Source organism: Hyperolius riggenbachi, chromosome 6, assembly GCF_040937935.1.
Source record: "Hyperolius riggenbachi isolate aHypRig1 chromosome 6, aHypRig1.pri, whole genome shotgun sequence".
Classification (NCBI taxonomy): Eukaryota; Metazoa; Chordata; class Amphibia; order Anura; family Hyperoliidae; genus Hyperolius; species Hyperolius riggenbachi.
In genome coordinates, this window is record NC_090651.1 from 166,599,692 (window position 1) to 166,627,625 (window position 27,934).

General features: G+C 45.3%; 1 protein-coding gene across 1 annotated transcript in view; it reads left to right on the top strand.

Annotated features, from left to right (window-relative positions):
- Positions 1 to 6,484: 6,484 nt before the first annotated feature.
- FOXRED2 (FAD dependent oxidoreductase domain containing 2) overlaps positions 6,485 to 27,934 on the top strand; it is a 128,987-nt gene continuing 107,537 nt past the window's right edge. Inside the window, exons 1-3 of the mRNA XM_068240182.1 lie at positions 6,485 to 6,987; positions 11,506 to 12,000; positions 21,925 to 22,176. Of these exons, the coding sequence (XP_068096283.1) occupies positions 11,507 to 12,000; positions 21,925 to 22,176 (746 nt within the window). The 5' untranslated portion in view covers positions 6,485 to 6,987; position 11,506. The remainder of the gene's footprint in view (positions 6,988 to 11,505; positions 12,001 to 21,924; positions 22,177 to 27,934) is intronic.

The following is a 27,934-nucleotide window of genomic DNA, read 5'->3' on the forward strand; positions in this document are numbered from 1 at the left end:
TGGGGCACAATACTGGGGGCAACTATACTAGCTATACTGGGGCACTATACTAGCTATACTGGGGCACTATACTGGCTATACTGGGGCACTATACTAGCCATACTGGGGCACTATACTAGCTATACTGGGGCACTATACTAACTATACTGGGGCACTATACTGGGGCTCTATACTGGCTATACTGGGGCACTATACTGGCTATACTGGGGCACTATACTAGCTATACTGGGACACTATACTGGGACACTATACTGGCTATACTGGGGTACTATACTGGCTATACTGGGGCACTGTACTGGCTATACTGGGGCACTGTACTGGCTATACTGGGGCACTGTACTGGCTATACTGGGGCACTGTACTGGGCGTGCACAGCAGTCTGTAGGGGGGCCCAGGCTTGATGTTGTGTGAGGGGCCCCAAAATTTCTGATGGCGGCCCTGTCTGTCTGTCACGTCAGCCCTGATCACACAGTCCAGCATGTCTCTGTCTCTAGTGTGTAACCCTTTCACTGCTGGTGTAAGCTGATTTAGCTAGCTGCAGCACTGATACTACTACCTAAACTGGGGAAACCTATATACCTACTATCTAACTGGGGACACCTATATACCTACCTACTATCTAACTGGGGACACCTATATACCTACCTACTATCTAACTGGAGACACCTATATACCTACCTACTATCTAACTGGGGACACCTATATACCTACCTACTATCAAATTGGGGACACCTATATACCTACCTACTATCTAACTGGGGACACCTATATACCTACCTACTATCTAATTGGGGATACCTATATACCTACTATCTAACTGGGGATACCTATATACCTACTATCTAACTGGGGACACCTATATACCTACTATCTAACTGGGGACAGCTATATATCTACTATCTAAATGGGGACACCTATATACCTACTATCTAATTGGGGACACCTATATACCTACTATCTAACTGGGGACACCTATATACCTACTATCTAATTGGGGACACCTATATACCTACCTACTATCTAACTGGGGACACCTATATACCTACCTACTATCTAACTGGGGACACCTATATACCTACCTACTATCTAACTGGGGACACCTATATACCTACTATCTAACTGGGGACAGCTATATACCTACTATCTAACTGGGGACACCTATATACCTACTATCTAAACTGGAGACAGCTATATACCTACTATCTAACTGGGGACAGCTATATACCTACTATCTAACTGGGGACACCTATATACCTACTATCTAATTGGGGACACCTATATACCTACTATCTAACTGGGGACAGCTATATACCTACTATCTAACTGGGGACTCCTATATACCTACTATCTAACTGGGGACTCCTATATACCTACTATCTAAACTGGGGACAGCTATATACCTACTATCTAACTGGGGACAGCTATATACCTACTATCTAACTGGGGACAGCTATATACCTACTATCTAACTGGGGACAGCTATATACCTACTATCTAACTGGGGACACCTATATACCTACCTACTATCTAACTGGGGACACCTATATACCTACTATCTAATTGGGGACACCTATATACCTACTATCTAACTGGGGACACCTATATACCTATAACCTAAACTGGGGACATTTTCTGCTGAAATACTGCCCACGTTGTGATTGTTTTCTGTTGAAATGATGCGCACATTGCGATTATTCTCTGGTGAAATGTTGCACTCACTGCGATTATTCTCTGGTGAAATGTTGCACTCATTGGGCTCTATTCTCAAAGACTTCCCGCATGCGGTAAAGTACATGCGGGAAGTTTGCACCCAAAATACCGTCAAGTTGGAATTCTCAAAATGTTCCGCATGTTTTTTCCGCATGCGGAAAAAGTGTGGAAAATTTCCGCAAAAGTCGGTATTTTCCGCAATAAAAGATCAATTCTCAAAAATGTTCAGGCGCATCATTTCGTCGTTAATTACCGATTTTTTTTAATTTTTTTTTATATCACCTACAAGTAGTAGGTGATATATTCCGCATCCCATTGACATTAATGAAGTGTGGAGGCTTAAGGGCTGTGCTTGGTGGACTTTAACTTTTTTATTTTAAACACTTTTTCATGCGACCTTTTTACCGCATGAATAATGGCTGTTTCCGCATCTTTTTTTCCCACATGCGGAAAACATGCGGAAAATATTATTGAATGTGGAAAAAATGCGGAGTTTACCGCTGGCGGGAATAGAGCGGTAAAATTTTGCGGAAAATTTGGCTCTTTGAGAATAGAGCCTGGTGAAATGTTGCACTCATTGCGATTATTCTCTGGTGAAATGTTGCCCTCATTGCGATTATTCTCTGGTGAAATGTTGCCCTCATTGCGGTTCTCTGGTGAAATGTTGCCCTCATTGCGGTTATTCTCTGGTGAAATGTTGTCCTCATTGCGATTATTCTCTGGTGAAATGTTGTCCTCATTGCGATTATTCTCTGGTGAAATGTTGCCCTCATTGCGGTTATTCTCTGGTGAAATGTTGCCCTCATTGCGGTTATTCTCTGGTGAAATGTTGCCCTCATTGCGATTATTCTCTGGTGAAATGTTGCCCTCATTGCGGTTATTTTATGGTGAAATGTTGCCCCATTACAATTATTTGGCACCTATGGGGGGGACCCCATCCAAATTTTCGCAAGGAGGCCCAGCAGGGGCGTAACTAGAAGTCACTGGGCCCCCCTGTAAAACTTTGGATGGGGCCCCCCTACCCCCTCACTTTCTGCACAGGTAACCGGAGAACCAATGTTAATCAATTGGCTAGTGCACACTTGAATGTGTTTTCCCCATGCAGATAAAAACAGAGAGCAGCAAACCACTGCACGCATTTTCTCTATCAATTACATTAGCTCCTGTGATAAAAATTGCATGTTTTCACACATACAGACACACATAGTGTGCAGAAAACACATACAGAAAACGGACATACAGTGTGCTCCCAGCCTCAGCTTATTACACTTACGCTGTCCATCTCTGATGGAGCAGAACTGGCTCTGCAAACTTCTCCAGCATCACTATAGTACACATCACTTCGGGAGGGGTAGAGGTTGGTGGCTGGGCGCTGTACACAAGAGCCTGCTACATACTGAATAGGGACTGTCTACAAATCTTTGTATGATTCTTTATCAGTAGCTGAGCAGATGCAGTCATTAGAACAATTGTGCAGAGTGCAGAAAGTTTTTTTTTTCCTCTCCGTGCCATTACTTGTCAGTGTCTCAGGACAGGGAAAATAAACCTCTCCCCCCATGGGGCCCCCTGTGGCTTCATCCCTTGCAGGGTCTATTGTTACGCCCCTGGGGCCCAGTGATTTCTAGTTACGCCCCTGACTACTACCTTAACTGGGGATACCTATAGACCTGGCTATCTATACTGGGCACACCTATAGTATGTCTACATTGGGGACACCTATAGACATGGCTACTTTATACTGTACTTATACTAATTATTTATATAGCGTCAACATATTACACAGCACTGTACAAATTATGTATTGTCTTGTTACTAACTGTCCCACAGAGGGGCTCACAATCTAATCCCTACCATAGTCATATGTGTATGTATGTATTGTAGTCTAGGGCCAATTTTTGGGGGGAAGCCAATTAACTTATCTGTTTCATATGGCATTGGGATGTGGGAGGAAACCAGAGTGTCTGAAGGAAACCCACACAGACACAGGGAGAACATACAAACTCGTTGCAGATGTTGACCTGGCTGGGATTCGAATCGGGAACCCAGCGCTGCAATGCGAGAGCACTAACCACTACGCTGCCATACTACTGTACTATATTGTACTGCCATCTTCAGCAGTACTTCACAGAGTACGTAGTCAGGTCACTGACTATCCTTTGAGGAGCTTACAATCTAATCCTGCCATATTCTAATGTTCTACCATATTATGTATTTATATAGCACTGGCATCTTCTGCAGCACTTGGCAGAGAACATAGTCATGTTACTGTCTCTTCTCAGGGGAGCTCACAATCTAATACCTACCACTATCGTGTGCGAGAGAACACTGGCTAATGTGTTTTGTTTTTTTTTTCTTGTTGTTTTTTTTGGAGGGGGGGGGGGCGGGGGAGGGGAACATTTCCTACTTGCTTTTTTAGGGTCACTTTACTCATGCCCAGGGAGAAAACATGGCCCCACCGACTTTGGGCTGCACTCTTACTAGGAAGTTTTAATTGGTCACACCCACTGTATGTTATGGACACGCCCACTGCATTATGTGGCCACGCCCATTTTTGGCCGTGGCGCACTCCGCGTGCCGCCGACGCCCTCAGGGGGGGGGGGGCGCCATAGGTTTGGAGTGCCTAGGGGAGCCCAAACCCTAAATACAGGCCTGCATACATACATATATACTCACACACTGCATTAGGGTTGCCAGGTCGGCTGATGGAGAAAACCGGACAGGGGGTGGAGTTAGGGGCGGAGTCAGAAGCGCACTTTTATGTAGAGTGGGGCTAAGCAATGGGCTTTTTAAAAAATGTTTTTTACAGTATTTATATCGCACTGACATCTTCTGCAGCACATTACAGAGTACATAGCCATGTCACTAACTGTCCTCACCAGTACATGCACATAAGAGACCACTTTTCACCAGTAAATGCACATAATAAGAGACCGCTTTTCACCAGTAAATGCACATAATAAGAGACCGCTTTTCACCAGTAAATGCACATAATAAGAGACAGCTTTTCACCAGTAAATGCACATAATAAGAGACAGCTTTTCACCAGTAAATGCACATAATAAGAGACAGCTTTTCACCAGTAAATGCACATAATAAGAGACAGCTTTTCACCAGTAAATGCACATAAGAGACATCTTTTCACCACTAAATGCACATAAGAGACATCTTTTCACCACTAAATGCACATAAGAGACAGCTTTTCACCAGTAAATGCACATAAGAGACAGCTTTTCACCAGTAAATGCACATAATAAGAGACAGCTTTTCACCAGTAACTGCACATAATGACAAACAGCCAGTTGTCCCCAGTATATGTAGCCAGGGATATATGTGCCCAGTATATGTAGCCAGAGGTATATGTCCCCAGTATATGTAGGCAGGGGAATATGTCCCCAGTATATATAGCCAGCGGTATATGGGCTCAGTATATGTAGCCAGGGTGTATATGGGCCCAGTATATGTAGCCAGGGTGTATATGGGCCCAGTATATGTAGCCAGGGTGTATATGGGCCCAGTATATTTAGCCAGGGTGTATATGGGCCCAGTATATGTAGCCAGGGTGTATATGGGCCCAGTATATGTAGCCAGGGTGTATATGGGCCCAGTATATGTAGCCAGGGTGTATATGGGCCCAGTATATGTAGTCAGGGGGTATATATGCCCAGTATATGTAGCCAGGGTGTATATGGGCCCAGTATATGTAGCCAGGGTGTATATGGGCCCAGTATATGTAGCCAGGGTGTATATGGGCCCAGTATATGTAGCCAGGGTGTATATGGGCCCAGTATATGTAGCCAGGGTGTATATGGGCCCAGTATATGTAGCCAGGGTGTATATGGGCCCAGTATATGTAGCCAGGGTGTATATGGGCCCAGTATATGTAGCCAGGGTGTATATGGGCCCAGTATATGTAGCCAGGGTGTATATGGGCCCAGTATATGTAGCCAGGGTGTATATGGGCCCAGTATATGTAGCCAGGGTGTATATGGGCCCAGTATATGTAGGCAGGTGTGTGTCGTTCCCCCCCCCCCCCCCAGGAGGGAAGCAGTCAGCGCAGAGAAGAGGGAGAGCGGTGAAGAAGGGGGCCATCTCCCCCCCTTCGCTCACCTTAGGGTCCTCTCCCTCCCTCGCTGTCTCCTCCGATCGGTGTGTGCGGTGGCTGGCAGAGGGGCGGAACTTACCTTCCGTGTCTCCTCCGTCTGGTGACTGGTCTCGTCGCAGGCGCCGCGCGGGATGAGTTGCCACTACTCTGGTCTGATGCAGACCAGAGCAGCGGCTGCGGCACCAGAACTTCCGGCCGGCGCATGGAGCGACACGGAAGGTAAGTCCCGCCCGCTGCCAAGCGCCACCGCCAGTCAGCCACACACAGATCGGAGGAGACAGCGAGGGACGGAAAGCATCTAAGGTGAGAGAAGGGGGGGAGATGGCCCCCTTCTCCGCCGCTGCCCACCGCTTTCCCTCCACTGCGCTGCTCTCCTCCTGCTACAGGCGGCTGTCAATACTGACAGCCGCCGGAAAAGGCATAAAACCGGACATCTTAATTGTCCGGTTTAGCATGCCTTTTTGCACCGGACACAGCGGCCAAAAACCGGACTGTCCGGTCTAAAACCGGACACCTGGCAACTGCATCCATCCATACACACAGCAGTGACAGCACTTCTCCAACAGTAGCAGCATCTCCCGACAGTCAGCTGCAGCTCCACGTGTCTCCTCTCTGGCCGAGTGGCCGTCTGAATTCTCCGGGAGGAGGAGGGGGAGGAACAGGACATTCCTCTCCTCCACACTGAAGTATCAGTGCAATCAGCACCGTTGGCAGTGACAGGGAGCTGTGCATCAAAAACAGGAAGGAGGGGGAGAGCTGGCTGTAGCCTCATATAGGCTAGGGAAAGTATTAGTACAACAGACCTGGCGTCTCCCCCTCTGTGGAACAGCCCAAATTACCGGCTGATACATTGCCAGTAACAACATTTTTACGGCAGCGGCTTTTAAACTAATTTTTCGACTGTGCCGGGGGAATATCGGGCGGGTGGCATCCCTACACATACAATACGTTATTATAGCTAATTCTCCCACTGCCTGAATCCCGGAAGCACAATGACAGCACAAGCTACGTTTTATCAAAGAGGTCAAGGATAGTGCTGCCCAATCATAACGTCAGCTGCAGTCACATGATTTTCTGCCTTCAAGGCACTGGCAGAGCTGCTTCTAACAAAGTGTTCTGGTGTCACATTAATCCGAGCTGTATTTCAAATTGTGACAAGTACTAACAGCATGAAGGTAATCATGTTTGTTGTTCAGCTGTCTTCATGCTGCATGCATGTGTTTTCTGCAATGCTGTCTTCTGTTCATGAACATGGACGATGATTACTCAGTTATCGTAAAAATGTGATAGAGTAACAGTACATTTATTATTATTACGTTCAGGATAAAACAAAATTATAAAATCATGCAATATGTATACGGACACACTTTACTTTCTTACGAAATCAGATAGTCTTCACACACTTTCATTGAGGAGCAGGAAGCCATCCTTCATCCTTTTTGCACACCCTTTCTAGTAATTAGAATAAAATAACAAAATTGCTTAATTTGTATTGATATTTACGAACTTTTTTTATTCGGTTTGTACTGCAAATAAATCTAACCAGTATAGTACTGCAGCATTAAGGGATGGGTGATGGCTGTGATTGTGATCTGTGTGGTATATACAGTGTAAAAAAAAAACAACAAAAACCAGATGAGATTCAGCATTGCTAGGTGGAAAAAATGTATTAACAAGCAAGCAAATATTTTGATAAAAAACGCTCATCTAGGGATGGGCAATAAATGCTATTTTTTCTGAGTTTTTTTTTTTATGGAAATGTATGATGCTTTGAAATGAAATGGACAAATCGAATGTAACGTCTTTTAAAGAGGAACTGAAGTAAGAGGTATACGGAGGCTGCCATATTTATTTCCTTTTAATCAATACCAGTTGCCTGGCAACCCTGCTGGTCTATTTCTCTGCAGTAATATCTGAATAACACCAGAAACAAGCATGCAGCTAGTCTTGTCAGATCTGACTTTAAAGTCTGAAACGCCTGATCTGCTGCATGCTTGTTCACGGGCTATGGCTAATAGTATTAGAGGCAGAGGATCAGCAGGGCTGCCAGGCAACTGGTATTGCTTAAAGGGAACCATAGCTGAATGATAAAAAGAAGTTATACATACCGGGGGCTTCCTCCAGCCCCATACGCGCTGATCGATCCCACGCCGCCATCCAGCGCTGCCCGCAGCGACGAGAACCGGCTCCCCGCTGTTCCGTCAGTCGGAGCCAGTCAAAGCGTAGCAGAGGTGTGCTCTTTGCGTATCTCTGCAGGAGTGTATGGAGAGATACGTAGAGGGCGCACTTCTCCTGCGTAGCCCGGCTCTGATGACGTCAGCGACAAGAGCCCGTTCTCGTAGTTGCGGGCAGCGCTGGATGGCGGCGTGCGATCAGCGCGTATGGGGCTGGAGGAAGCCCCAGGTATGTATAACTTCTTTTTCATATCACCATCTCTGGTTCCCTTTAAAAGTAAATAAACATGGCAGCCTCCATATACCTCCCTCTTCAGTTCCCCTTTAAATGCAGCAATCTTTTAGGCTGGGAGCACACTTGTTTGTGCAGAAAAGCATTCCGTGTGTTTCTTTGCTTTATTTCAGTGTGTTTGCACTTACATGCATTTTGTATGCGTTTGCGTTTCTAATAATCTAATTATAAAACATACATTAATAGACCTATTTTAACAAAAGCGTATGCCTGCATGGCTCCATAGAAAGGTATTGCATCTGAATCGCAATCGCATAGAATTGTATGGGCTGTGAGTTCACATGCTGAATTATTTTGCAATGTAATGGATACAGTGTAAATGCATCCATATGCGTCAACGCACTGTGCACATTGTTCAGCATACTGCTAATCATTCCATCGGAAACCACCGCACTGCTCATGAGCCAATGTGAACGTACCATCCTATATAGTAATCCCCTTGTCCCTGTGTCCTTGCCAGCTGACTGACATGGACGCAAGGCACATGGCTGTGGACACTGCGCACCAGTTGCCTATCAAATGGCGGCTTTTTGACTTGTTGCAATATAATTGCATTGCAATCCAATAATATTGTCTGTTGCACCGCAATGGATACAGTGTAAAAGTACCCTCAGGATGGCATATGTGCACAATTATTATAAAGATTCTTCAGAAGATGAAATTGCACTGTATCACTTTGATTGCTTTGTGATTATTTGACATATTTCAGACATTCAAAAACCAAAAGGAAAATAACAGGCAGGCACACCATGGGTTAAAACTTTACACCTATTTACTAGCAGCTTTCCAAAGACATAGTTCCACAAACTGCATTTGCAGTATTTTGAAAACTTCTTGTCAGCAACATACAAACAACATTAGTTTAGCTAAGCAGCGAAGCATGACAGCGTGGAGCAAGCCAGCAGTGCAGGCTACCAATACTTGTGTGCCAGTGGTGATGATAGACAACAGAAGGTGCTGAGCTGGAACACAAGCAGCATTGCTATGGGCCGTCCAGAAACTGCCTCTCCTTACAGCTGTTTCACCCCTTCACATGTTCTCATCAGATGATTGCGAGTGGCTAAGTTGCCTCAAATGGCTGTGGTCACTGCCGGGTGCACTCATTGGCTTCTAGTAGTATTTATGAAATTGCTCAGATGACTCATTCAGTTAGATCAATGTGTGTAAGGTACATTTAAACTGTGAAAAATGCAAATACTCTGAAACCAGACAGGACTTGGCTGATGTAGAGCTGCATTGAAGGCCAGTTGAAAGCACACCCCATGCTACTGCACCCCAGCACAAACACAGCTGGAACTGGAAAGCGACTATACTATGACTAAAAAGACATTTTATTCCCACATATTCCAATGCATGTTGTACAGGTACAGGTACATGTCATACATTTAAGCAGTCTCCGGTTTCTCTCATTGCCCTAATGTCTTTTTAGAATTATATATTTTGGGATCCAGTATCCAATGTCACTAAGGAAGTCAACTTACCTGGAGGGTGCCCTAGGCCTCTGGGTAGGTGGGAGCAGTGGCAGGAACCCCACATGTCACTGTCACTAGTCAGGTGCACCACTGGCAAGTGAAATGGCTAGTGATGTGAAACTAAGGAGCGCTTAGGTAGGGCTGCAGTGAGGGCTGGAACCCACAAGAGCGTTTTTTTGAGCATTTTGGCAGCGCTGCGATACACTAGCGTTTTGCCAAAACGCTCAGCTGATGTTAATGAATGGGGCAACTTCCACAGGAGCGTTTGCGTTTCCCAGAAATGCAAACGCAGGACCTGCAGCATTTTGGGAGCGTTAGCGCTTCAATGGAAAGTATTGAAACGCTAGCAGAAACGCTCAGCAAAACCTAAACTGAGCGGTTTTGCTATCGTTTTGCGGTTCAGCACACTGTAACAAAATTAAAAATAATTCACAGGACCAATCAGGATAAAAACGCGAAACGCAAAACGCTACACAACCGCTGAGGAAAAAAATACACTGTTGCAAAACACGACCGAAAACTCGCATGAATCCGCTTGCAAACCGATCATGCAAAACGCTAGCGGTTGCGTTAGCGGATTTCAGTGGGTTCCAGGCCCCAAGGTCCATTCCCTTCCCTCTCAGCCATTTAAAATCACATACTGTGCCCCTCAGTTTTCTTGACTTACAACTTTTTTGGTTGGTAAGTTGAAGGTGAATTTTTTTTCTTAATTTTATCCCCTCACTGCTTCCTTTGTACATTTTCTTTCAAGTCCATTTTCTTTCATCAACACAAAAAGATTGGCACTTCCCACAGAGACTTCAAATTACAGCTCACTGCATTTTAAAGCAGAGCAGCTAAGAAGGAGCCAGTAGTGTGTTGTGCAGCACAATCTGATGTTCTGTTTTCTCCACCATTAACCACTTCTATCCTAGATGGCCCCTCCAATGTTGACTATCTACATCTTGGATGTCCCCTACAGTCTTAAGACCCTTAATAATCCCAGCTTTCCCCTCCACCTATCACCATCACCATCTTGGCTGCGCACTTTAGCTTAAACCTCCTACATCCTGGCTGCACCATCAGATCACCATCAGCTGCCTCCTCAACAATTATCCCTCTCCCACCACGCTGCCCTCATCAGTCTTAAACTTTCCATTCCCTCCACAGTTAACTTCCTCCATCCGTGCTTCCCCCTCTATCATTAATCTGCTTCATCCCGTCTGCCACCTCTAAAATAAACCCTTACCCCCCTCCAAAGTGAACCCTCTCCCAAATTGCTGTTTTGTTCACCAATAACCTCCTCCATCCTGACTGCTTCCTCCTGAATTAACTCTCCTCATCCCAGCTGTCACATTAAAAAATAACCACCCCTATTTTTTTTCCCTCTATCAGTAACCTTCTGCATTCTGGCTGCTCCCTTCATCATTGTACATCCTGACTACTTACACCATTTCCCTCTACATTCTGATTGTGTACTTTACCCTTAAACCTCTCAAACCTGGCTGAACCCTTTCAATCCTGTTTTCACCCTGGCTGTAGGCGGCTAAATAGTGTCTCAGTCAGTCCAATACTCACTGCTGCGACAAAGCTTCATGAGTTACCAGCCCTAAATATCCATACTGTATTTAAGCCATTTTACATGCCTGTTGCCCCTGCAGTTAACAGGTTTACAACACTAAGCTTAGTCTTAATAATTTCTTTGACTCTCATAGTAGTATTACTTGTGCGTTTTCTAAATATCATGCAGATGCTGTTATTTTACTTTTATTGCAGAATGCAGACTGCCCTGTACACTTTCTTTTTGAGCCTTTCATCCGTATCCTCAAAGCTCTTTAGCCATGACTATTGTGTCCTTGGAGCTGGACCAGGAGGACTGCAGATTGCAACATTTCTTGAAGAGTCTGAACGGGATTATATAGTCTTTGAACGAAACGATAAAGCTGGTAGCTTCTTTCTCAATTTTCCACGGCATCGTAAATTAATCAGCATAAACAAGCAATTCACAGGACGGAAAAACAAAGAGTTTAATCTTCGTCATGACTGGAACTCTCTTCTGAGTCAGGATGAGCAGCTGCATTTTGGTCGTTATTCAGAGGAGTTTTTCCCTCATGCAGATGATATGCTGAGGTATTTGCAAGATTTCAGTAAAGGAATTAATGTACAATATGGAAGAGACATCAAAAAGATCAAAACTGAACCTTGCCCACAGGCATGGAATGGACACCGATTTCTACTGATGGATAAAACAGGACAAGAGCATGAGTGCAAGTAAGTTGAAACTACCCAGTCAGAGATTGCATACCAGAGGTGGTCAGATGTGTACATTAGTAAGCTGCATAAGTCTTAATTTTTCAACGTTCCTGCTAGCTGGGGACCATAGATCTTGATTGTCTCAGCATTGGTTGCGGGACTACTGAAAATCGAAACCACAGATTTCTCAAGAACTTTTTTTTAAAAGTAAACCTCGTTCTTTAAAAAAGTTGAACTTGTTTTTCCTCCTTTTTTGCAATACTATTTTTAAACAATTTGCAGCACAAAATACTCTTACATTGACACAGGGATGGTACATTGACTCAGGAATGACCTACATGCACTGAAAAGGTGTTGAGAACCGCTGTAATAAGATACAGGGGTTTGCAAAAGTATTCGGCCCTCTTGAGGTTTTCCACATTTTGTCATATTACTGCCACAAACATGAATCAATTTTATTGGAATTCCATGTGAAAGACCAATACAAAGTGGTGTACACGTGAGAAGTGAAACGAAAATCATACATGATTCCAAACATTTTTTACAAATAACTGCAAAGTGGGGTGTGCTTAATTATCCAGCCCCCTTTGGTCTGAGTGCAGTCAGTTGCCCATAGACATTGCCTGATGAGTGCTAATGACTAAATAGAGTGCACCTGTGTGTAATCTAATGTCAGTACAAATACAGCTGCTCTGTGACGGCCTCAGAGTCAGAGGTTGTGTAAGAGAATATTGGTAGCAACAACACCATGAAGTCCAAAGAACACACCAGATAGGTCAGGAATAAAGTTATTGAGACATTTTAAGCAGGCTTAGGCTACAAAAAGATTTCCAAAGCCTTGAACATCCCACGGAGCACTGTTCAAGCGATCATTCAGAAATAGAAGGAGTATGGCACATCTGTAAACCTACCAAGACAAGGCCGTCCACCTAAACTCATAGGCCGAACAAGTAGAGCGCTGATCAGAAATGCAGTCAAGAGGCCCATGGTAACTCTGGATGAGCTGCTACCTCCTTTCAACCATAGTTGTCCATAGGACAACTATTAGTCGTGCACTGCACAAAGCTGGCATTTATGGAAGAGTGGCAAGAAGAAAGCCATTGTTAACAGAAAAGCATAAGAAGTCCCGTTTGCAGTTTGTCTCAAGCCATGTGGGGGACACAGCAAACATGTGGAAGAAGGTGCTCTGGTCAGGTGAGACCAAAATGCTAAATTATATGTGTGATGGAAAACTAACACTGCACATCACTCTGAACACACCATCTCCACTGTCAAATATGGTGGTGGCAGCATCATGCTCTGAGGGTGCTTCTCTTCAGCAGGGACAGGGAAGCTGGTCAGAGTTGATGGGAAGATGAATGGAGCCAAATACAGGGCAATCTTGGAAGAAAACCTCTTTAGTGTGCAAAAGACTTGAGACTGGGGCGGAGGACAACGACCCTAAGCATAAAGCCAGGGCAACAATGGAATTGTTTAAAACAAAACATATCCATGTGTTAGAATGGCCCAGTCAAAGTCCAGATCTAAATCCAATCGAGAATCTGTGGCAAGATCTGAAAACTGCTGTTCACAAACGCTGTCCATCTAATCTGACTCACCTGGAGCTGTTTTGCAAAGAAGAATGGGCAAGGATTTCAGTCTCTAGATGTGCAAAGCTGGAAGAGACATACCCAAAAGACTGGCAGCTGTAATTGCAGCAAAAGGTGGTTCTACAAAGTATTGACTCATGGGGCTGAATAATTACGCCCCACTTTGCAGTTATTTTTTTTTAAATGTTTGGAATCTCGTATGATTTTCGTTCCACTTCTCACGTGTACACCACTTTGTATTGGTCTTTCACGAGGAATTCCAATAAAATTGATTCATGTTTGTGGCAGTAATATGACAAAATGTGGAAAACTTCAAGGGGTCAGAATACTTTTGCAAACCACTGTATGAAGGGTACATGACTAACTGTCCATCACTTGTTATATGACGTATCTGTTTATGAGTGCTGTGAATAAAGACACAACTTTCGAAGGGACATTAAAGTAAACCTGAATTATTTTTTTTTTTCCTGATGGCTCCCAGTACATAGCTGGCAATATTAGGTAGAAAGTAAGGAAACCGCTCTATACCCACAAATGCAGAGCCGGACCTAGGCTCACCAAAACTGAATATTACAGAAGAAGGATTGTATTCTCAATCCCCAAGTGTATAAAACAAAGCCTATATTAATGCAAAAAAAAAGCAAAGCAACTAAGTAGCTGACATTTTTCTTGTACTGCACTGGTCCTTAAAGAGGAGCTGTTAGGTATAGGGACTCAGAGAAAAAAACACATATATCAGTAGCTAAATATTGGCTGTACTCACATTACATATGCATTCCACTGTCCACATTTGCATTTCACAGAATTTTTATATAGTATTTGCAGAGAATGATGCTCCTGACAGCTCATGGCAGGTTCCATGTTTGTCTGTCTGCTATGAAGCCAATTGTGATGTAATATCCTCCCTCCTTCCTGATGATTCGATCAGGATCAAAGATCCTAATGGTTCATGATCCTGACAACACTATTGTGCAGTGAATATTAATTAGCCATGTGGCTAGGAACAATAGTGGACTCATGCAGTATACTCTAACGGAACATGTGCCCTGTGATTTTTCAGTGCTGTGATGTTACAAGCTGCTGTAACATGAGCCTGTAACTTCCCACTAGGAAAGCAGCCTTAGGGCGTGATAGGGGAATGAAGGGGGAGGACCCAAGGTAGTGCAGAGTGGGGAGAAGAAGCAGCCCCAGGATGCTTTGCAGTATGTTATGCGGCCTCCTTACGAGCTTGGGAATAACCAGCCTTGCTATTAAGCAAGCATAAAAAGTAAGAGAGATTTTTAACTTCAGTATTGCCTTTTGGCTTCCTTCTAAACTGTTTAACACAGGAGAATAGAGGTTTAAATTAGCTTTTGCAGCCTGACAGTTACTCTTTAAGTATAGCTGACAACATCAGGTGTTGGCTGTCACATATAATTACCCTCCCTACTCCATAATCGTCTTTTCAAAAATCGCCAACATTTCTAAGTTTTGTGCAGATTTCTCTTTTCCCCCAACATGACTTGCTGCCCATTTTGAGTGTAGTATTGGCTAAGCGACTTAAGTTTTTGTGAGTCATAGGCTCATGGACTGTGCAAGTTTTTATCAAAGCCAACTGTTGATGTTGCTAGGAATATACTGAAGTGTTAGTTCAGGTTGACTTTAAAGCAGGGGTCGAGTGGGGCGTGGACGCAGGTGGACGACGTCCACCTGCTATTTTCAGAGGGTGGACGACGTCCACCCTAGCATGTGTGGAGGGAGGGAGGGCGCAGAGAAGAGGGATTGGTGGGTACAGCGGGGAAGGGGGGACGTCCCCCCCACCCCCCTCCCTCACCTTGGGGCTCCCCCTTTCTCACTCTCTTCCCCCAGAACTAAAATTTGCGGGCGGCTGGCAGTGGGGGGGGGAGTCAGAACTTACGTCCATCTCGTTCCAAGCGCTGGGTAAGTAGTAATGTCCGGTTCATTTGAGCCGGTTCTTTCCTTTGAGTTGAGTGATCCGGCTCATCACACTAAACCGAATCAGTTCAGTGGATGAGCAGGAACTGCAGCTGAACACAGTGTGCAGCTGCAGTTACTGTCTCATCCACTGAACTGATTCGGTTCAGTGTGATGAGCCAGATCACTCAACTTAAAGAAAAGAATCGGCTCAAATGAAACGGACATTACTACTTACCCAGCGCTTGGAAGGAGGCAAGTCCTGCCGCTGCCAGCCACCTGCAAACTTTAGTTCTGGAGGGGGAGGGGGAGGAAGGGGGAGCCCTGAGAGGGGGAGGAGACGTTCCCCGCTGTGCCCACCAATCCCTCTTCTCTGCGCTGCCTCCCCTCCTTGTGGGGACATCTCGCTACCTATTCTGGGGGCACCTATAGACCTGGCTATACTGGTGGCACCTATAGACCTGGCTACATTTACTGGGGACACCAATACACCTAGCTACATGTACTGAGAACATCTATACACCTGGCCACCTTTTCTGGGGACATTATACACCTGGCTACCTATTCTAAGGACAACTATACTCATAGCTATATAATGTAAATAACTCAAAAAGGGGAACCTGAAGTTGATTGGGAGCGATAAGTAAATAGATTGGTAATATTAGTTATCAGAAAAAACCTTTTTCATGCATCCTGCCAACAAAAATATAGGAAAACAACAAAGAAGAGAATTGGCTCTTGGGTGCATGAAAATTCATAAGCAACTTTATTAGTACGGAGATACAAAATTTCTAAAACTAGACATATACATACAATCTAAATATAAACGTTAAAAAATGTAATCACACAACTCCGCCACAGAAAAGCCACTATGAACTCCAAATCTCCATCTATAGAGTGGGGCTGCAGTCCCCAGAAAAATCATTAAGATGTTTAAGCTGATGTAAAAAGAAAGCCATGCATGGGACCTTAGTAGATAATATTCTCCATCACAGGGAAAAGATGTAATGATGATGCAGCTGAGCCCCCCACTCGCAGGGGCTAGTGATGCAGCAGAAGGCACAAGTACATTATAATAACTGTTGATATTCACACAGATGCACCCCTCACTCGCAGAGGTGAGTTAAAGCTGGTTGGTGGTTATTAAGCCAAGCAGGCTGTCATCAGGCTGTTAGTGAAAAGTATGGTTCCAGACCAAGCAGCACCTGGTGTATAGATCAATGACAACAGTAATATCTGTAGCAAGCTGAAAAAAAGCCATGTGCAGGCAAGCAGTATGTTGACAAAAGCCAGCAAGAATCCAGCACTGGAAGTCTGCTAGATCCAAGTGCAGTCATATAGCGTATAGCTCAGCAATTAGCAAAGTTCCAAGAGTAATGATGGAGGTCCAAATATATAATGCATTGGTGGTGGTATAGTTACCAATCCGACTGTCCTAATGGTTTCCAAGAGGGAGATGATGTTGATGGAGAGGAGTCCCAGGTGGCAAAGTGGCAGAGTTACCTCGCTGTGGTATAGCCTAACATGTTTTGTCGTTTCCTAACGGCCTTATCAAAGGCGAGCAGCGGAGAGCATGTTGATACTGGCCGCATTAGCTCCCAGACCCAGCCACGCCCCCCGCGTCCCCACGCATGGACGCCCCGCGTCAGAGCGCGGAGGCGCCCAGAAATGCGTCATTGGAGCGCAAGCGGTGCTCTCCACCCTGGCAAGCCGGAAGGGGATGCCTAGGAGCGGCAATCCACTATGACGCATTCATGGGGGAGAGGTAGGGGGCGGAGAGGGGCGGGGAACCAGCGGCAGACAATAAAGCATACAGGAATGCAACAAATATATACAAAAAACTGATATGAAACAATAGTACAAAAGAAGTATATATAAATGTATATTATAGCATATCGTTCAACCTATGATGGCCAGCATAGCAAAACTTGGTGAACCAAAAATTGGTTACACACAAAGATCCGCTGCGGCCAAATGCTAAAGAACCATACTTAGTATGAACTACCACACAGAAGATATATAGACAGCCATATGAATAATTAAGTAACCGATGGGCATGCGAAAATACCATGTCCATCATATAAAGTGAGCAACACACATATAACAGTATGGACGAGAACATAAAGGAAGGGGGTAAACCCTCCCTAGCAGGTGAGACACGTTCTAGGGAGGGTTTACCCCCTTCCTTTATGTTCTCGTCCATACTGTTATATGTGTGTTGCTCACTTTATATGATGGACATGGTATTTTCGCATGCCCATCGGTTACTTAATTATTCATATGGCTGTCTATATATCTTCTGTGTGGTAGTTCATACTAAGTATGGTTCTTTAGCATTTGGCCGCAGCGGATCTTTGTGTGTAACCAATTTTTGGTTCACCAAGTTTTGCTATGCTGGCCATCATAGGTTGAACGATATGCTATAATATACATTTATATATACTTCTTTTGTACTATTGTTTCATATCAGTTTTTTGTATATATTTGTTGCATTCCTGTATGCTTTATTGTCTGCCGCTGGTTCCCCGCCCCTCTCCGCCCCCTACCTCTCCCCCATGAATGCGTCATAGTGGATTGCCGCTCCTAGGCATCCCCTTCCGGCTTGCCAGGGTGGAGCGCACCGCTTGCGCTCCAATGACGCATTTCTGGGCGCCTCCGCGCTCTGACGCGGGGCGTCCATGCGTGGGGACGCGGGGGGCATGGCTGGGTCTGGGAGCTAATGCGGCCAGTATCAACATGCTCTCCGCTGCTCGCCTTTGATAAGGCCGTTAGGAAACGACAAAACATGTTAGGCTATACCACAGCGAGGTAACTCTGCCACTTTGCCACCTGGGACTCCTCTCCATCAACATCATCTCCCTCTTGGAAACCATTAGGACAGTCGGATTGGTAACTATACCACCACCAATGCATTATATATTTGGACCTCCATCATTACTCTTGGAACTTTGCTAATTGCTGAGCTATACGCTATATGACTGCACTTGGATCTAGCAGACTTCCAGTGCTGGATTCTTGCTGGGTTTTGTCAACATACTGCTTGCCTGCACATGGCTTTTTTTCAGCTTGCTACAGATATTACTGTTGTCATTGATCTATACACCAGGTGCTGCTTGGTCTGGAACCATACTTTTCACTAACAGCCTGATGACAGCCTGCTTGGCTTAATAACCACCAACCAGCTTTAACTCACCTCTGCGAGTGAGGGGTGCATCTGTGTGAATATCAACAGTTATTACAATGTACTTGTGCCTTCTGCTGCATCACTAGCCCCTGCGAGTGGGGGGCTCAGCTGCATCATCATTACATCTTTTCCCTGTGATGGAGAATATTATCTACTAAGGTCCCATGCATGGCTTTCTTTTTACATCAGCTTAAACATCTTAATGATTTTTCTGGGGACTGCAGCCCCACTCTATAGATGGAGATTTGGAGTTCATAGTGGCTTTTCTGTGGCGGAGTTGTGTGATTACATTTTTTAACGTTTATATTTAGATTGTATGTATATGTCTAGTTTTAGAAATTTTGTATCTCCGTACTAATAAAGTTGCTTATGAATTTTCATGCACCCAAGAGCCAATTCTCTTCTTTGTTGTTTTCCTATACTCATAGCTACTTATACTGGGGACACCTATAGACCTGGCTACCTATGCTGGGGGTACCTATTTTGGGGAAACTGCTGTCAGATTATCTGTATTTTTGAGGAACCGCTGTTAACAGATTAAGTGTATTTTGGGGAACAGCTGCCAGATTATGTGTATATTAGGGAAACGGCTGCTGCCAGATTACGTGTATTTTGGTGAACTGCTGTCAGATTGTGTATATTTGGGGGACCACAGCTGCCAGATTACATGTATTTTAGGTGTTACGTGTATTTTGGGTGATCCGTTGCCAGGTTTCGCCTATTTTGGGGAACTGCTTCCAGATTGTGTGTATGTTGGGGGAACTGCTGCTGCCAGATTGTCTATTTTGGGGGAACCACTGCCATATTATCTGTATTTTGGAGAAACTTCTGCCAGATTACTGTCTTTTTGGTGAAATGCTGTCAGATTACATCTAATTTGGGGGGATACACTACGGCATAGCTCAAACTTCCCCGGCAGACCTTTTACAACACCGTTAAGGTCATGTATATTTGGCCCCACCCATGTCCCCACCCACAATATGCTTGGCCACACCCATTTTTGCACGGTGCAGGGGGTTTTCAGGTGAGTCCACTCACTTCTTTTCCCAGGACTAGACCCCTGCTGTAAAGCTCATCTAATGACTAAAAGAAAAGAATACAGCAGGGCTAGTGCTTATTAGTTTGTCGCTGCCCTGTATATCTCCCCAGGTACAGCTGTTATTTTAAACAGTGCAGTGGTGTGCAGCCTCTTTCCCTCCCAGGAACCTATGGTATCTTATATGTCATAGATCAGACTGTGACACCTTTGGTGCACCCTGGTGGTCAGAGCTTCCATCCACTAATGTCAGGCAGTGGGTGCACATGCATGCATGACCTTGTGTTTACTCTATTGGGAGCTCTGGCTGTCTTGAAGCAGCAAAAAAGAGCTCCAGGATAAATACAAGTGCCTGAAATGTTGCTGAATGGGGCCCAATCATTCTTAAAGAAGAACTTCAGCCTAAGCAAACATACTGTCATTAAGTTACATTAGTTATGTTAATTAAAATAGATAGGTAATCTATAATTACTCACCCTGTTTTAAAAGAACAGGCAAATGTTTGTGATTTCATTGGGGCAGCCATCTTTTTGGTTGAAAGGAGGTGGCAGGGAGCATGAGACAATGTTCCAACTGTCCTGTGTCCTTATCACCCCTCCCAGTTGCTAGGCAATGAGAACAACAACATCAGAAATCACATCATGCTTTGCAAAGCATCAGGGGAAAAATGCCTGGGTAGTTTTCTTTGATGGGGTGGAGCTTAGCTAAAAATGCAGCTAAAATGAGGCTTTGGTAAGAAAATCAAAGTTCTGATGCTGTGAAACGGTTAAAGAAACACCAAGCCTTTTTAGTGCTGCGGAGTAGATTTTTAGTCTGGAGGTTCACTTTAAGCACAAAAAAAGTAGTTGCCAGTGTTTTTTTTTTTTTTTTTTTAATGGCAATTACACTGCTACGGTATGAATTGTCACTTTTAAAATACTTGGAACTTTTTGCCATAGTCATTCTAGACCAGGCATGGGCAAACTCGGCCCTCCAGCTGTTACGGAACTACAAGTCCCACAATGCATTTGCCTTTGAGTCATTACTGTGGCTGTCAGACTCCTGCAATGCACTGTGGGACTTGTAGTTCCTTGACAGCTGGAGGGCCAAGTTTGCCCATGCCTGTTCTAGACCATGCAAAAACAGAATAGTGTACAGGTTACCTTTTAAAGTAGGAGATCCGGGTTCTAAAATGGCTGTTACCAGTGCTTAACCTCCTTGCCGGTTATCCCGAACTCAGTTCGGGGTAACCTGCGCAGGAGGATTTCTCAGGCCCCGCTGGGCCGATTTGCATAATTGTTTTTTTGTTACAAGCAGCTAGCACTTTGCTAGCTGCTTGTAACTTGCGATCGCCGCCGCCGATCCGCCGCGCCGAGTCGCTCCCCCCCCCCCGCCCCAGACCCCTGCGCTGCCTGGCCAATCAGTGCCAGGCAGCGTTGAGGGGCGGATCGGGATTCCCTATGACGTCCCGACGTCCATGCTGTCGGTAACGTCATCCCGCCCGGTCGACCGGGGAAGCCCTGCAGGAAATCCCGTTCTGAACGGGATTTCCTGCATACTCTGATCGCCGAAGGCGATCGGAGTGGGTGGGGGGATGCCGCCGCTCAGCGGCTATCATGTCGCGAGCCCTAGGCTCGCTACATGATTTAAAAAAAAAAAAAAAAAAATAACCTCCTGCGCTGCCTCCTTGCCGGAGGAATTGAACCGGCAAGGAGGTTAATCAGTACGAAGTGCTTGGGCAAGGCTTTTTACTGCTACAAATGCTCACCAGAGTGGCTCACTGCTCTGAATGGCTGCAGCTCTTATTAATTGTCCATGTGGGTTGAGTACCACAGAAGAAAAGCATTTAGCTTAACAACATTATGTAAGCAATGTAGTACTTAAAGGCACAGTGAACACATTAAACATAAAAATAATCAGTGGGTTAATAACTGCAATTTTATAAACCAATTAAAAGTTTATTTTAACATTAGTACTCTCTGTATTGATACAGATGCCCATATGCAGGTACTAGTATAAAGTGTGAAGGGATGTGGAACCTCCTGACAGACCAGCTACCAACAAGCTATTCCTCAACTGGTCCTTAGAACCAGTAGAACCAGTAGCATAGCTAAAATTCATGGGGCCCCAATGCATAGTTTCAATGGGAACTAGACCTAGTCAATACTTAAACAATGACAACTTCTCCTCCAGTAATTTCTTTGTTAATGTACTTCTTGTTTTTCTCCTGACTGTTTCAGTGTTGTGTTCTTGGCCAATGGCTTGTCTTTACCTAACATATTGGACTTTCCTGGTGCTGAATACACGGAAGGCTATGAGGCTGTGTCTATAGACCCACGTAATTTCACAGGACAGAGTGTTCTTATTCTTGGACGTGGAAACTCTGCATTTGAAACAGCTGACAATATTCTGGGCTTTACCAATTTCATTCACATGCTTGGACGTTCCAGAGTCCGTCTTTCCTGGTCTACACACTATGTGGGAGATCTACGGTGAGTGAAGGATGTAAATATATTATTGAGAACTAAGAATGGGCTGAAAGTACTTTTCAGTATCAGTCTGTTAATTGTGGAAATAGAAGTATGACTACATTTTTACAGAGGTTAAAAAGATACAAATGTAAATCAACTCCAGCTTCGCTGTCGAGCTCCAGTTGTTCTAATGTACAGGAAGGTAAAACAACACATTGGGAAGCTGTAGCATAATGTATCTCAAAGGAAAAAAAAATACAAAGTACTCCAAAATCCAATATGGCTATCAGATGCAGTAGTGAGAGCATTGTCAGTGCACAGGACCGTGACTAAAACAACTGCAGGAGTGCTGTAGCCTTAAGGCCCGGTTCACATTAGCGTTCCAGGTCCAGCTTCCCCGGACCCGGAACGCTCCGTACACAGCGCATGGTGAATGGATACATTTTTAATCAATGTATCCATTCACACTCGTGCGATCGTCCGGATCCGATCCGGGAACGCAGCTTCGGGACGATCCAGCTTATTTTCCAACATGCTCTATTTTTCAGTCCGTCCCGGTGCGGCTGCGGACCTGGGCCGGATCCTGACCCGAACATGCGGCCATGCTGTGCAATGAGAAACGGATGTTTCTCATCACACTGGCAATAGGACCGGATGCTTCCAGCACCGGTCCTATGCCACTTGGGGGGCCCGGACTACACGCCGGTATCCCCCATGCTTGTGGTGCCTTTCTGGCACTGCAATGTATCTAGTTCCGGCTACTTTATTGTAGCCGGAACTGATACATTCCAGATCCGCAACTGGTGGCAACTTGTGGCCACCGCAGAGACCCGTGCGGTCTCTTTGCGGCCCCCGGACCCAGACCCCGGGACACTTGCGGACTCTAACCGCAAGTGTGAATGGGGCCTTATATATACAGTCCAGGCATTCATAAAAAGAAGAAAAGCTGGGCACGCACATCCAATGCAATAATAATTTATTAACTTCTTCAAAAAGTTAAAACAATTGTTACAGGCTACAGTACCGTTACCAGGAGAGGTACAAGCAGTGGGGGGTGTCTACAGCTGTTTCACGCTCCTGCCGATAGAGGCGCCAGGCCGCACCTGTAGCAAGCCGCGAACCAGAAGACTTTCCGCGGCCAATTTGAGAAGATCCAGGAGGTGGAGGAGGGCAGCATGAGAGCGATAAGCCTGGAGGGGGCTGGTGGAAGCCCCCAGGTATGTATGAAACCTTTCTCTTTTAACCTTTTTAATTTTTTTTTCTTTTAAAGAGAGACTGAAGCAGAAAAAATTTCATCAGAAGTAAACCGCCACATCCCCGCCGCAAAACGAGCGCTTTAGAACCCCCAAATCCCCTGGGGGGGGGCGCAATCTGGCCTGCGCTTCCTGAAAGAGGCAGAGCTTTCAGCTTCAGCTCTGCCTCTACTGCTGTCAATCGCAATGGATCGCCACCTCTCCCCGCCCCTCTCAGTCTTCCTTCGTAGAGAGGGGCGGGGAGAGGCGGAGATCCGTGCGGCGATTGACGTCAGGAGAGGCAGAGCTGAAGCTGAAAGCTCTGCCTCTCAGCGCAGCAAAATCCACGACCAAGTTGGTCGTGGATATTTGCCCAGACCCTCGTTTTGCGGCGGGGATGCGGCAAATTACTTCTGATGAGACTACTGAAGTGAATAACAAGGTAAAAGTGGTAAATTGTATTCGCTTCAGAGTCTCTTGAAGTTTTCTATTATTTTACCATTTTTTTTCCCCATGAACATACATGTTTCACCCCTCTGAATCTTGAGTTTCAATGGGCTAAATTTGACATTATAATGTATAAAAGCCCAAAGTAATCTTTACTATAACAAATTTGCAAAACCAATATAAGGTGGGAGAAGGCACTACAATTGAAATTCTTTACCTATTGCTTTATTAAATCTAAAACTTTTCTATTAGCCCATAATGCTCTGTTTTTGTTTGCGGAAGTGGCTGTTTAAATTGTCCTGAAAATGTAATTTTAGGTCTCTGTGTCTTTAGCTACTAATTCTTGAACCCACCCTGCCAGACTTAAAGGACCACTAGTGCAAAAAATTGTAAAATACATTTGTACACATACATATAAGATGCACATTTGTCCCTGAGTATAATGCAGAACAAATTACTTTTATTCTATGTCACTTACAGTAGGTAGTAAGTACTTGACAGTTCCGATTAGTTCATATATTTATGGGGATTGTCAGGGTTTTCTTAATTTTCAAAAGAATGGCACATTCCAACTGCCAAAATAAAGTACAAGTGAAGTGGGAGGCTGATATTCTTTACAAAAGCACTCCCTGAAAAGGACCTGTACAAACATAACGTCAATAATGAGAATCCCCCACAAGGAGATGGACTGTTCTAAAACCTGGCTAATCAATTAGCATATACTTCTACAGCTTATATTGCAGTATCAGAATCAGAAACATTTATTTCTCGCCAAGCATGACTAGATCGTGCCCAGAAGTGGGCTTGCCACAAAGCAGGGCTTGAGTACAGGAAAGAACACACAGTAGAGATAACAGGGTAGCATACACCAAACAAATACAATACAGCAATTACATCACGAAAACATTTTTTAACAAAAAATATGGAGTTCTGCAGTGCAGACATGCTTAAAGGATACCACAACCGAATGGTTGTGGTAAAATTGATTGCTGCACTGTGTAGGGGGTGATGAGCGCATACCTGCATTTCCTCCCGCCCCCTCCGTCTGCCGCCGTTCATGCTCTATACACTCCGGTGTGCGGCGACTTACTTGACCTCTGCCCCGGACATACTGCGCCCTGTGTGCGCAGTATGTCCTTCCCCCTTCGCTTCTGGCCGGCGCATAGTGCCAGGCTCAGAAGCACGCTGTCCCCTTTTTGCTGCATGTGCGCTCCATTACACCGAGCGTCACATGATTAGCATGTGACGCTCGGTGTAATGGAGCGCACACGCAGCAAAAAGGGGACAGCGTGCTTCTGAGCCTGGCACTATGCGCCGGCCAGAAGCGAAGGGGGAAGGACATACTGCGCACACAGGGCGCAGTATGTCCGGGGCAGAGGTCAAGCAAGTCGCCGCACACCGGAGTGTATAGAGCATGAACGGCGGCAGACGGAGGGGGCGGGAGGAAATGCAGGTATGCGCTCATCACCCCCTACACAGTGCAGCAATCAATTTTTACCACAACCATTCGGTTGTGGTATCCTTTAAAAGACGATTCCAGCTAATAGAGGAAAAACGGCAAGGGGGATGGGGGTGCGTCAAGAGCGTTCAGTGATTTGACCGCTAAGGGGAACTGCTGTGTCTTGAGGTCCTGGTGTAGATGGACCAATACCTCTGGCCTGAACGGAGTTGAATGAAAAAGCGGGAGCCTGGGTGTGATGGATCGTTTGCGATCCGCAATCCTCTGGAGCACAGTCTGGTGTCATAGAGGAGGTCCAGAGGTTGAAGTGGTTTTCCACTGATCGGATGATCCTTTGTAGTTTGTGTCTGTAACTGGCGGAGGAGCCAGCATACCAGGCCAGGATAGAAGAACAGAGAACCTATTCAATTGTGGCTCAGTAGAAGTTTTTCAGAAGTTTGTGGTCCATACCGAACTTTCTCAGTTGGCGGAGGAAGAATAGTCTCTGCTGGGCTTTCCTTTGGGTGGAGGTGGTGTTGGCCTTTCACCTCAGGTCGTTGGAGATTGTTGAGCCCAGGAGATGAGCACAGGGAACTCTTGTGAATTTCATGCCGTCAGTGTGGATTGGGTGTGGGGGCATGCTTCCTAAAGTCAATGATCATCTCAATGTTTTTTGCAGTGTTGAGGACCAGCCCGTTATCCCTACACCAGTTGCAAATACTTTCAACCAAATGACGGTATGCCTGCTTATGGTTATTTGTGATGAGGCCAACAATGGTGGTGTCATCTGTGAATTTGATAACTTTGACAGAGCTTTCTGTGGATCTGCAGTTGTTTGTATACAGGAAGAACAGGATTGGCGACAGGACGCAGCCTTGTGGGGCCCCTGTGTTGGTGGTCCTTGGTTGAGAGAGGATAGCGCCTAGCTTGACAACCTGGGATCTGTTTGTGAGGAAGTCCGTGATCCACAGGCGCTGGGTGGGGTGGATTTTGAGCACAGCAAGGTTCTCCTGAAGTATTTGAGGGCTGATGGTGTATAACGCTGAGCTAAAGTCAAGGAGGAGGATCCTAGCGTATGAGTTCGGTCTATCCAGGTGCTCGTCGTCTGACTTCAGGCAAATGTTAATCATCATTGTCATCGGTGGACCTGTTTGCTCTGTACGCAAACTGGTGCGAGTCCAGCAGGGGCTCTGTGGAGACTTTTAGGAGGGGCATAACCATGCTTTCAAAAGTTTTTATAATTGCGGATGTGAGAGCCACAGGTCTGAAGTTGTTGAGGTCGGTGCATCCCTGCTTTTTGGGGACAGGGGTGATGGTCGACCTCTTGAAGCATGCAGGGACTTCAGGAAGGCAGGAACTTTGCCTTCCTGAAGGGATCTGGTAAAGATGGAGGAGAGAATAGGAGCTAGTTGTTGTGCACAGGTATTCAGGCACGCTGGTGGCACTCTGTCTGGGCCTGAGGCATTTCTAGCATTTATCCTTGACAGGTGCTGCAGAATGTCGTTCACAGCCAGAAAGCGTGAGTTTGGACATGGAATAGATAGGGTGGAGGAGGGAGCAGGCAGAGCAGTCTAAGCAGGTTCGAAGTTGTAGCATAGCCTCACTTGATCATACTTTCTTGGACTTAAGGACCGGTTTTGCAGTTTCCATGTCTCTCTTGTAGGTGGTTATCAGGTGGATGAGGCAGTGATCAGATGAGCCTAGTGCTGCCCACAGGATGGCCTTGTATGCATCTTTCAGGACCGCGTAGCAGTGGTCGACGGTGTCAGCTTTCCTAGTGGAGCAGGTTATAGCGTAATTGCCACCGCACCAATGGTTAGTAGACGTGCAGAAATCCCCTCTGGAGTCACAAGTCACTGTAGATTATTCCACACGATTTTGCACCATCTAAAAAAGGTTCTTTATTTAGCTTCCATAAAAAATTACAACATCTTAAAATTCCATATGTGGGTATGTAAAAGATGACGCTCAGGTGTTTCGGGCCATACTAGGTCCTTCTTCAAATCATGACAAGCCCACCAAGGGTGCTGTCACGGTCTGCTCAGATTAGGCTGAATCCTGGAAGATGAATGGCGCTATCAGGGATGTCATTGTGGAGCCACGTTTCTGTGAAGCAAAAGACTGGTGTGTTGTTGCCAAGTTCTCTCTTATCGCTGAGGATCTGCAGTTCGTCCAACTTGTTCGGGAGGGAGAGGACATTTGCCAGGAGGACCGCGGGGATGGCTGACCTCAGACCTTTCCTCCGCAGCCTCACCTGGGCACCAACATCCTCCTTTTCGCTGGCCCTTGCTGGGCCCTTGTGCAGGGGCAGTGATTCTATGGACATGGCTCTAGACAGTCGTACAGGAACTTGCCCTCTGGGAGCAGATCTGCGTTTTTAGTAAATCCTTGATTAGAATTTTTTCTTGATTGCAGATTTACACCATGTTCCTAATTCAAACCAAGTTCATACTTTGTTTTTCTAAAATATAGAGTTGAACAACAACTTTGTACAGAGTTTTTTGTTTTTTGTTATATTGTGATGATCATCTCCCAAATGCTATTGGACCTGAACATACAACATGGATATGGTATCTGTTCTAATGGAAATGACTGAATCCAGCACAGCATCACTTCTGAGTGGTTCAGGTTCCAAGTAAGTGAAGTCATTATTTTGTAATCG